Source organism: Thamnophis sirtalis, unplaced genomic scaffold (assembly GCF_051295495.1).
Source record: "Thamnophis sirtalis isolate CommonGarterSnake01/CBP01778 unplaced genomic scaffold, rThaSir2_p1.2 scaffold_2, whole genome shotgun sequence".
Lineage (NCBI taxonomy): Eukaryota > Metazoa > Chordata > Lepidosauria > Squamata > Natricidae > Thamnophis > Thamnophis sirtalis.
The window spans coordinates 109,423,365-109,434,805 of record NW_028261382.1 but is presented as its reverse complement, the minus strand read 5'-3'; the positions used below and the strand labels follow the sequence as shown (position 1 = coordinate 109,434,805).

At 43.9% G+C, this 11,441-nt stretch overlaps 1 protein-coding gene across 1 annotated transcript in view; it reads right to left on the bottom strand.

Annotated features, from left to right (window-relative positions):
* Positions 1–1,981: 1,981 nt before the first annotated feature.
* KCNQ3 (potassium voltage-gated channel subfamily Q member 3) overlaps positions 1,982–11,441 on the bottom strand; it is a 176,735-nt gene continuing 167,275 nt past the window's right edge. Inside the window, exons 12-15 of the mRNA XM_087706674.1 lie at positions 8,923–9,054; positions 7,106–7,204; positions 5,487–5,571; positions 1,982–3,412 (exon numbers count right to left, since the gene is read on the bottom strand). Of these exons, the coding sequence (XP_087562800.1) occupies positions 2,693–3,412; positions 5,487–5,571; positions 7,106–7,204; positions 8,923–9,054 (1,036 nt within the window). The 3' untranslated portion in view covers positions 1,982–2,692. The remainder of the gene's footprint in view (positions 3,413–5,486; positions 5,572–7,105; positions 7,205–8,922; positions 9,055–11,441) is intronic.

The window sequence follows — 11,441 nt, the reverse complement described above, 5'->3', positions numbered from 1 at the left end:
GGCAGCTGGCAAATTGCCAAATTGCAGTTCGAATCTCACCAGGCTCCAAGTTGGCTCAGCCTTCCATCCTTCCGAGGTGGGTAAAATGGGGACCCAGATTGTTGGGGGGCAATAGGCTGACTCTGTAAACCGCTTAGAGAAGGCTGTAAAGCACTGTAAAGCGGTATTTGTCTAAGTGCTATTGGTAGTAAATTGTATATGGAAAGCCTCTAAAACCATGGTTTTTCTCGGTCCTGGCAACTTCAAGACGTGTGTCCCAAAGGTGCTTTCCTTTCAAAAGGCAACTGGAGTTTCTTTCTTTGAAGATGTTTCACTTCTCATCCAAGAAGCTTCTCCCGTTCCGATTGCGTGGTGGAAAACGGAAGGATTTATATGATAATCATGACTTGGATGACTGAGAATCTCCATAAGACATTCAAGACGTGTGGATTTCAACTCTCAGAAGTCCACACATTTTGACCCCACCATCCCAGTCAGAGCTGATTTTTAGATATAAGAATGTACATTTAAGAATGTACATAATGAATACTATTATAAGTTAATATTATGCTTGTTACATTATAGGACAAGGTTATAGTGAGAGGAAGGTGTTAGGAATATAATTCTAACGGTTAGGTTGGCAATATATAAATCATATAATGTTATACCTGTTTCTTTAAATCATACTGTAAAATGTGATTGGTTGCTGTTTTTCCTCAATCGACCATAAGAGGGAGCCAGAATGACTGTTAGCTCTCTGTTTGTTAGATGCTGGGCTGATCTGATCTGAGTGCCGTGAGCTATTGCAAGTTTTGCAACTGTTAGCAAACTTTGAGTACCAGACTGTTTGCATGATTATGGACTATGTTATTTGGATTATCCCTTAACTGAAAGACATTGATGACTGACGGTTGAGAAACACTGCTTTATGGAATAAAAGGAGGAGCAGGTAAGCAGCTGAGAGATAAATCAAACGATGTCTTAGTGACCTATTTCTCATCCTAAATCATAATAAGAGATTAATGTTGTGAATTATGACCACCATCATGAAGGGACAAGCATGACTTGGCCCTCAGTACTGGTGACAGAAGTGGTATGTGAAGGCCAACAAACATCGGTTAAAACGTTTATGGCGATTCTCAGTCATCCAGGTCATGGTTGTCCCAAAGGTGCTTTTTCAGGAGGCAACTGGACCTTCTGGCTTTTTTCTGAAGATGTTTTGTGTCTCATCCAAGAAGCTTCTTCAGCTATGACCCCACCATCCCAGTCAGAGCTGAAGAAGCTTCTTGGATGAGAAGTGAAACGTCCTCAAAAGAAAACCAGGAAGTCCAGTTGCCTTTTGAAAAAGCACCTTTGGGACAATCGGTTCAAATATTGACTTCAAAACGTGCCTAGCTCAAGAAAACTTAAAAGAGGCCAGAAATGATGCTGTCAGGCCTGCAATTATATCCCTTTTAGAATCTTGGCCTGCCACACTTTCTCTTATTTCAATATGCTGTTTCATTAGTATAGTCGATGGGAGGGGGAATAGACAGGAGTGAGATTGTGGAATGTATTGTTTTCATTCTTTACTAGAAGCCAAGGTCATCCTTTGTCTCCGTACCAGTACACATGACCGGAAGCAGCTGGGTGTGGATGCCAGCGTGGAAGAAGAAGATTGGACCATGTGTTGGATTGTGAGGACAAGATCATGAACTTTTAACTGGGTGGAATCCTGATGTCATTTCCAGTATTGGGATTCCATAGTACAATGCCAACATGTCTGTCTTATTAAATTGGAACTTTAAGGATAGTTTTGCCTTGGTCTCTGATTTAATTCTACATGATACTTGGAACGCTGACAGATGTTTCGCTCATTTGACCCATGGACTTTGACCCATGGACATCCTTGGGACGATGAGTGAAGACGACAATATTTGGAGCAGATGAAGCGTGCCTGGGCTTCATGGAAATATCAACAACATGTGAAGTTGTGCACAAAAAAACACTTTGATTCTCTGGATACTGGAATGTGTTATATTCTCGGGTTTCTTACATAGGTGCAGGAGCAGAGAGTTCAAACAAACGGAATTAAATCAGCCTACTATGGCGACATGGGAGAGAACAAAATGGACAGCCAAGAGGGAAACAAGCTAACATTGCAAAGAGGAATGATGCAAATGCATGCACACCTCACCAAGGGCGCCATTCTAGAAATGAAGGGGTTTTTTTTTTTGCTCGCAACGATGCAGCCTGTATCTCCCCACGTTTTTTAGCTCTGACATCCACCTGACCCCTTGACGTACTGAGCGATAGGGTGTGATGGTTTTTTTCCTTCTCCTTCATGGTTTTAATCATGGAGGGAATCCCCTGTACCCTTTAGTGCATAAAGTCATGCAAAATAAAATAAAATAAAATAACACACCCCCACCCTGCGCAAGAAAACTCAAGCCGCTTCGTTTGGGCAGGAACGAGGAGAACTGCATGGCCCAACTGTGTGAGATGGTGGAGAAAGATGTCCACGAAAACACCAGCATGCAGAATGGCCATTCTGGTGGCGAAGGGATGGGTGTGGCGGCTTGCTTCTTCTTTTTTTGCTTTTTTTTGAGGGGAGGAAGCTTCGGGCACGTCTCGTCAGATATACAAAGTTTTAAGTTTACAGGACAAGAAAAAGCCAGCCCAGATCTCCACCCTCCCACGCCCCACCCCAACCACCAACCCCTGTAAGAGAAGATTAAATTGGCTTGCTTGAAGCAGTCCATATTGAGTCGGAAATCCCGTCCCCCGTGGAGGACAGAGGCATAGAGCCACTGGGAGTGAAAGGGTCGGTGTCGGTGTCCGTTTCCCCCTCAGCCAAATAACGTTTCTCCTTCATCCAACTGGTTCCGCCATTTGGGCCGAACAGGAAATCATCTCGGTCTTGAGAGATGCTGAACCCGCTCGGGGAGCGTTCGAGTTCCTCGTGGTTGACCGAGAGCAAAGACAAGGGGGTATCGCTGTCTCTCTGCCTCTGCCTTGAGGAGAATCTGTCCGAATGGGGGCTCCAGAGCTCCCTCGGCGGCGACTGGAAGGCAACCTGAGGGTCCATGAAAGTCACTATTGGCAGGACGGTGGGCCTTTCTGAGTAGGCCGTCGAGAAGGGCATGGCTTGCCATCGGCCTGAGTTCTGGTCACTGAAGGGCAGTGAAAGGGGGTTGTGACCACAGTCCTGGCTCGAGTACCCGAAAGGAGGGACTTTGTTCACGGGGACGTGGTGGAAGGTTGGAGACAGCTCATGGATGGAAGGCTTGGAGTACTTGTAAATGATGGATTTCAGTTCAGAAAAGCGGTTGTCCTCAGCCGGGGAGGTGGCTTCTTTCAAAGGACACCCATCGGTGACTTGGACCTGCAGCTGGCCCAGATGCTGCTTGTGCATGTCTACTAAAAAATCCAGCTTCTTCCCCATGTCGTAGACCTAAAAGACAGCAGCCATCAGAACTCAGCTGGAATAAACGATTGGTTATCTCGACTAGGAGCGAAACTATCCCCCAACTGAAAACTGGCCTCGGTCAAAGATCATCACGAAGATCAAAGGTCATCACAAACAAATGCAGCAACAGCAAAACACTTTTAACAGATTAACAGAGTTGGAAGGGACCTTATAGGTCATCTAGTCCAACCCTCTGCTCAAGCAGGAGATCCAACACCATTGTCGGAGGTGGCGCAGTGGTTAAATGCAGCACTGCAGGCTACTTGAGCTGACTGCAGTTCTGCAGTTCGGCTGTTCAAATCTCACCGGCTCAAGGTTGACTCAGCCTTCCATCCTTCCGAGGTGGGTAAAATGAGGACCCGGATTGTTGTTGGGGGCGATATGCTGACTCTGTAAACCGCTTAGAGAGGGCTGAAAGCCCTATGAAGCGGTATATAAGTCTAACTGCTATTTCTGACCAATGGCAGTCCAATCTCTTCTTGAACGCTTCCAGTGATGAAGCTCCCACAACTTCCGAAGGCAACTTCTGTTCCATGGGTTGATGGTTCTCACTGTCAGAAAATTCCTCCTTATTTCTAGGTTGAATCTCTCCTTAGTCAGTTTCCATCCATTATTCCTTGTCTGGCCTTCAGGTGATTAGATGTTAGGTGTTTAAATCTGTTGTGAAGGAGATGCTGAGATTTTGGGGAAAGGGCAGAGAAGGCGTTGAGACTTTGAAAATGAGATGTTCGGGTTTTTTTTAATGAGATGAAATTTTAGATGTTTTAGCCTTTGGGAAAAAATGCACAGCAACTAGGATGATTAAAGGCCTGAAGACTAAAACATATTGTTAGGAATATAATCTAACGGTTGGGTTGGCAATATATAAATCATGTAACAATGCTATTACCTGTTTCTTTAAATCATGCTGTAAAATGTGATTGGTTACTGTTTTTCCTCAATTGGCCATAAGAGGGAGCCAGAACGACTGTTAGCTCTCTGTTTGTTAGATGCTGGGCTGATCTGATCTGAGTGTTTTTGGAAGCTGAAAGTGCCGTGAGCTATTGTACGTTTTGCAACTGTAGCAAACTTTGAGTACCGAACTGATTATATGTTACTGGACTATGTTATTTGGATTATCCCTTAACTGAAAGACATTGATGACTGACTGTCTTATCCGTGTATGACTTGGACTGTTTGATGGACTCCGATATCTCTATTTCCACAAAAGTAAAAGCCTATTTAAACCGCAGTGTCTCTGTATGCTGGTTAATGTGTTCTCCAACACAACTCTCACAATGCTTCTCTGAACACACTCACTCTCCCAACGGGGAGCTTACCTAACACATATGAACAATGGTTGCAGGAACTGGGTACGGCCGGTCTAGAGAAAAGAAGGACTGGGGGTGACATGATAGCAGGATTTCAATATTTGAGGGGCTGCCACAAGGAGGAGGGCGTCAACTTATTTTGCAAAGCACCAGAAGGCAGGACAAGAAACAATGGATGGAAACTAAGCAAGGAGAGAAGCAACCTAGAACTAAGGAGAAACTTCCTAACAGTGAGAACAATCAACCAGTGGAACAAGAGTTGCCTTCAGAATTTGTGGGTCCTTCATCACTGGAGGCTTTTAAGAGGACACTGGACAACCATTTGTCTGAAATGGTATAGGGGAGGGATGGTGAAACTTCTCAGCACCAAGTGCCCAAACACATGCATGTGCACTGCAGCACTGGAAACCTGAAGACCAGTTGGTTGCTGCGCATGCATGCGCAAGAAGACCAGGTGGCATGCTCGCACTGATCACATGCTCTTTGGATTTTTTGACAGCCCGGCGCATGCGAAGACTAGCTGGACAGTGCGTATGCATCTGCTGGAAACCAGAAGAGCAGTGACAGGGCATGTGCCCACAGAGATAGCTCTATGTCCCACCTCTGGCACCCATGCCATCGGTTTGCCATCACAGGTATAGGGTCTCCTGCTTGAGCAGGGGGCTGGACTAGAAGACCTCCAAAGTCCCTTCCAGCTCTGTTCTGAATCTGCATTTGAGAAAAACATGGAGCCAAACTGCTGATCATACCTGTCTTTCCACTCTGACAAATTTGCCCATCATGCTTTGGTCTTCCGCATCATCTGCAGATGCTTTACTTATGAATGGCTCGTTCCTAAAAGGAAATAAGGTTCCATTTTACACAGAGGTAAACCAGAAGAAAACCATTTAAATTCTTCCTACAAATATTTCTAGTTTACAGTGCATTTACACAGAAGTGATGAGGTATTTTTGATTTTTAGATATAAGAATGTACCTTTAAGAAAGTACATAATGAATACTATTATAAGTGTTAATATTATGTTTGTTACATTATAGGGCAAGGTTATAGTGAGAGGAAGGTGTTAGCAATATAATCTAACGGTTGGGTTGGCAATATATAAATCATATAACAATGTTGTACCTGTTTCTTTAAATCATACTGTAAAATGTGATTGGTTGCTGTTTTCCTCAATCGGCCATAAGAGGGAGCCAGAATGACTGTTAGCTCTCTGTTTGTTAGATGCTGGGCTGATCTGGAAGTGCCGTGAGCTATTGTAAGTTTTGCAGCTGTTAGCAAACTTTGAGTACCGGACTGTTTGTATGATTATGGACTATGTTATTTGGATTATCCCTTAACTGAAAGAAATTGATGACTGACTGTCTTATCTGTGAATGACTTGGACTGTTTGATGGACTCTGATACCTCTATTTTCCATGAAAATAAAAGCCCATTTAAACTGCAGTGTCTCTGTATGCTGGTTTGTGTGTTCTCCAACACAACTCTCACAACACTTCGCTGAACGTACTCGCTCTCCCAACGGGGAGCTTACCTAACAGAAGGCAATGCAGAAGGGACAATTATAAAAGCTAAGAAGGAAAGCCGATATAGAAAGCTGTAAAATTATTGTATATTGTTATGTATGTTCTGTGTTGTTTTGTCTTTTGTGTTTTTTTCCTTTGCTGTGTCTTTCCTATTGTTTTTAAAGATTAAAACATTTAATAAAAATTATTTTTAAAAAAAGAATGTACATTTTTCAGTTTTAACTGCATTAAACATATCTATGGTCCACACTACGTTGGAGCCAGAGGTGAGATTCCCTTACCGTCCCTACCGGTCAGTGGTGGGATTCACATTTTTTTTTACTACCAGTTCTGTGGGCATGTCTTGGTGGGTGTGGCTTGGTGGGCGTGGCAGGGGAAAGGATACTGTAAAATCCCCATTCCCTCCTGATCAGCTGGGACTCAGGAGGCGGAGAATAGATGGGGGCGAGGCCAGCCAGAGGTGGTATTTACCGGTTCTCCGAACTACTCAAAATTTCCACTACCGGTTCTCCAGAACTGGTCAGAACCTGCTGAATACCACCTTTGCTACTGGTTCGCAAATGTGAGGGTACATGCGCTTGCTTCACTCAGGTGCCTCTCACCTGCACATGTACACCGCCTTCTGCGCATGCGCAGTGCTTGCCCATTATGGCGGGGTGGCTGGGCGGAGCTTCCCGCAGCTGCTGCTACCGATTCGCTCAAACCGGTGAGAACTCGCTGAAGGCCACCTCTGGCTGGCGCTTAATGGAAATGCGGGGGGAATGATGACACCAGGGAGAAAATGATGGAAATGTGGCTTTCACTGAGGGGCGACCTCCCCCCCCCCCCACACACAAAAATGTCACCTTGGAGACTGCTGCGAAGGGTAGGAGAAGGTGCCCCCTTTCTGTGATCTCCTGTGTCTGGGAGTAGATGGAGGCCCAGGTGCAAAAACCATATCTATTCTGAAAAGAGATGGAAACAGAACATAAGGGCTGCTAGATATAGTCGTATTATATACTGTAATCACTCGGGGGGGGGGGGGGGTGGCAACTTTAAGGCTTGTGGACTTGAACTCCCCAGAATTCCCCAGCCAACATTAGGACTACCTGCAATAGGCCTCTTGGTCAAATAATGATAGAATAACAAATGGAAGGGACCTTGGAGGTCTTCTAGTCCAACCCCCTGCACAAGCAGGACAAGTGGCTGTCTGTGGACATCTTAAGAGCTGAAGACTTAGAGCAGGGTTGTCAAACTCGTGGCCCGCGGAGCAAATGCATCACATGCTGGCCCTGCCCCCATATGGTTTAGCGAAGGGGGGGAAGTCCTGATATGTCATGTGACACCGCCATGACGACGCATGTTTGACACCCCTGTTTTAGAGCATATGGAGGCACAAGTTTCAAGAAAGGTGTTTTACAAGAAAGAAATTGCCATTAACAAAAATGTCGCTTCCTTCCTGCCTTCCTGCCTTTACCTGTCACCCTTCTCTTACCCCTCTTTCCCATCCATCTCCTCCTTCTTTCCTTCCTTCCTTTCCTTTTTTCTTTCTTTCTTTCTTTCTTTCTTCATTCCTCCGTCCGTCCGTCCATCCATCCATCCATCCATCTATCTATCTATCTATCTATCTACCCGTCTGTCTGTCTGTCTGTCTGTCTGTCTGTCTGTCTATCTATCTATATCTGTCTGTCCGTCCGTATCTATCTATCTATCTATCTATCTATCTATCTATCTATCTATCTATCTATCTATCTATCTATCTATCTATCTATCTATCTACCTACCTACCTACCTACCTACCTACCTACCTACCTACCTACCTCCATCCATCCATCCATCCATCTCTATCCGTCTCTGTCTGTCTGTCTGTCTGTCTGTCTGTCTGTCTCTATCTATCTATCTATCTATCTATCTATCTATCTATCTATCTATCTATCTATCTATCTATCTATTCGTCTCTCTGTCTGTCTGTCTGTCTCTATCTATCTGTCTGTCTGTCCGTCCGTCCGTCTCTCTAGCTATCCATCTCTGTCTGTCTGTCTGTCTCTCTCTCTCTCTATCTATCCTTCTATCCGTCTGTCTACCTGTCTGTCTGTCTATATCTATCTATCCATCTATCTGTCTCTGTCTGTCTGTCTGTCTGTCTCTATCTGTCTATCTGTCTCTGTCTGTCTGTCTGTCTGTCTGTCTGTCTGTCTGTCTATCATCTACTCAGCCTTGACTTCACTGGGCAAGTGAATAGAAAGATAATAATGCAACACATAATCCTCTATTATGTGGCTGTATCACTGGACCTTATAAGTCTCGTCTCTATAGAACTCTTAACTTGATTCCTGCATTAACCCATCTCTGGGTCTGCATAACACCCTGAATGGTAAACCAAGTGACCCATTTAGATGTACATAAAATACTAAACTACACACTCAAATACACAAAACCTACATAGACTAAAACTAAGGTTTCTAATTCGTATGATTGAATATGTTAGGTGAACACAATGCGCAACCTTGCCTGAGATAAACATCCAGACACCTAATGGAGTCTGTTGCACAGCCATCAATTTCTTACAAGAGTGACACCCTTTGAGTAGGAGTGCTTGCAGTGACAATGCCATCACCTCTCAATCTTTCCCTCCCAATATCATCTCCACGATTACTCTACGAACGGGGCCATGCCCTCTTACCTTGCTTGAAGGTATTTGATTCTGGAAAGCATGTCCAGATGTCCAGCTGAATATTGTTCTATCACATCCTTTACGTCGTAAGGCCTCAAAGTCTCCTTAAATCTCTTCTTATAGAGGCGGAACTGTAGAATCCTGGTCCAAGAAGAAACAGCAGAAAAAGGGGTTCCTAAGGCAAGACTAGAACTCACAGTCTCCTGGTGATTGGCTCAAAGTCACCCAGCCGGCTTTCATGCCCAAGGCAGGACTAGAACTCATAGCTTCCTAGTAATTGGCTCAAAGTCACCCAGCCAACTTTCATGCCTAAGACGGGACTAGAACTCATAGCTTCCTGGTAATTGGCTCAAAGTCATCCAGCCAACTTTCATACCTAACACAAGACTAGAACTCACAGTCTCCTGGTGATTAGCTCAAAGTCACCCAGCCAACTTTCATGCCTATCACGAAACTAGAACTCACAGTCTCCTGGTGGTTGGCTCAAAGTCACCCAGCCAGCTTTCATGCCCAAGGCAGAACTAGAACTCATAGCTTCCTAGTAATTGGCTCAAAGTCACCCAGCCAACTTTCATGCCTAAGACGGGACTAGAACTCATAGCTTCCTGGTAATTGGCTCAAAGTCATCCAGCCAACTTTCATACCTAACATAAGACTAGAACTCACAGTCTCCTGATGATTGGCTCAAAGTCACCCAGCCAACTTTCATGCCTATCACGAAACTAGAACTCACAGTCTCCTGGTGGTTGGCTCAAAGTCACCCAGCCAGCTTTCATGCCCAAGGCAGAACTAGAACTCAGAGTCTCCTGGTGATTAGCTCAAAGTCACCCAGCCAACTTTCATGCCTAAGGCGGGACTAGAACTCACAGTCTCCTGGTGATTAGCTCAAAGTCACCCAGCCGGCTTTCATGCCCAAGGCAGGACTAAATTTTGCACAGTTGCCTCAATCGGATGGATGACATTTCATGCTTCATGACCTCTGCACCCTTAGGCAAATCACTGCATGGCTGTCCCAAGTTGACTTATGTGGTTCTGTTTCTCTAAGAAATCTCGGTTCTTAGCTGCATTAACATATTATATTATTATAGGGATGCGGTGGCTCAGTGGCTAAGACACTGAGCTTGTCGATCAGAAAGGTCGGCAGTTTGACGGTTCGAATCCCTAGTGCCGCGTAACGTAGTGAGCTCCGGTTACTTGTCCCAGCTTCTGCCAACCTAGCAGTTCAAAAGCACATAAAAATATGAGAAATAGGAACCACCTTTGGTGGGAAGGTAACAATGTTCTGTGAACCTTCGGCGTTTCATCATGTCAGCCACATGACCCCGGAGATGTCTTTGGACAGTGCTGGCTCTTCGGCTTTGAAACGGAGATGAGTCCCCGCCCTCTAGAGTCGGGAACGACTAGCACATATGTACGAGGGGAACCTTTACCTTATTATAATATTCACTGGTAGTTTATTAAAAACATTCAAAGGATATCACATAATCATAAAAACCATGTGAAATAATAAAAATCAGTCACTTGTAACAGTAATCACTGATGTCAAATACTTATCAAGTATTAAGACTTATCTCAGAGGAAAACTAATATTACTAAGAACAGCAGCCTCACTAATATTAAATGAAAGTGTAATTAATAAGCAATAAGAGAGATATTTTTTTTAAAAACCCAAAGATTTCCTATTAATAGTTAACAAGTCAGTAACAAATGATTCAGTCAAGCAATAAGACTATGGGAATCTAGCTAAAAAATTTATTACAATTAATTCACGTTGCTGTTTTGACTGGTAAATCTAATTGATCAGAAATGTTACCAACTTGATCTAAAATCATCTGATTTGATGCATGGAATATATCTGATTCAATGGGGTGGATTTGATTAAATCCTCTTCAAGTCAAACCTTCAAAACAAGCTTAATGTAGCCTTCTTTAAATAGTTTGTTACAGGCCACCGAGAATAAATGGGATTTAATTTAATGGAAACACATCAAGTCTAGCCCAGGTCTTGATAGTTCCATTTATAATGGGTAATTACAGTTAAAAATCCTTCCTTTTACACTTTCCAAATTAGCTACTCTTAGCAGGAAGCAGGTAAGGAGGACGGCAGCAGATCGAGTCACTTTAGCCATTTAAAGTAAATTCTAATTATTTAAAGCAATTAAATTAGCAGTTGAAGTCACAAAAGCGGTGAATGGCATTTTGAACTTCAATTAGTTCAAGCTTGAAATGCCCTTCCCCCCCTCCAAAAAAAGATGTTTTTAGTTTAAAACATACTTTTAACCTTGCTGGAAGCATTTAGATCACGGGGGTCAAACTCGCAGCGTCACATTGGCATCACGTGACCAATGGCGACGTTTATTCCCTTGGCGGAGCTGGGGAGGGCGTGGCCTGTGCGTGACATATACTACCTATGGGCTGCCAGATTGACAATCCTGATTTAGATTATATTCCAAGCCATTTGAGGTCATTGTGTTATGGTACAAGCAGGGTTTGGAGGCTGATATAGATTTCTTTAAGATCTGTTATTAT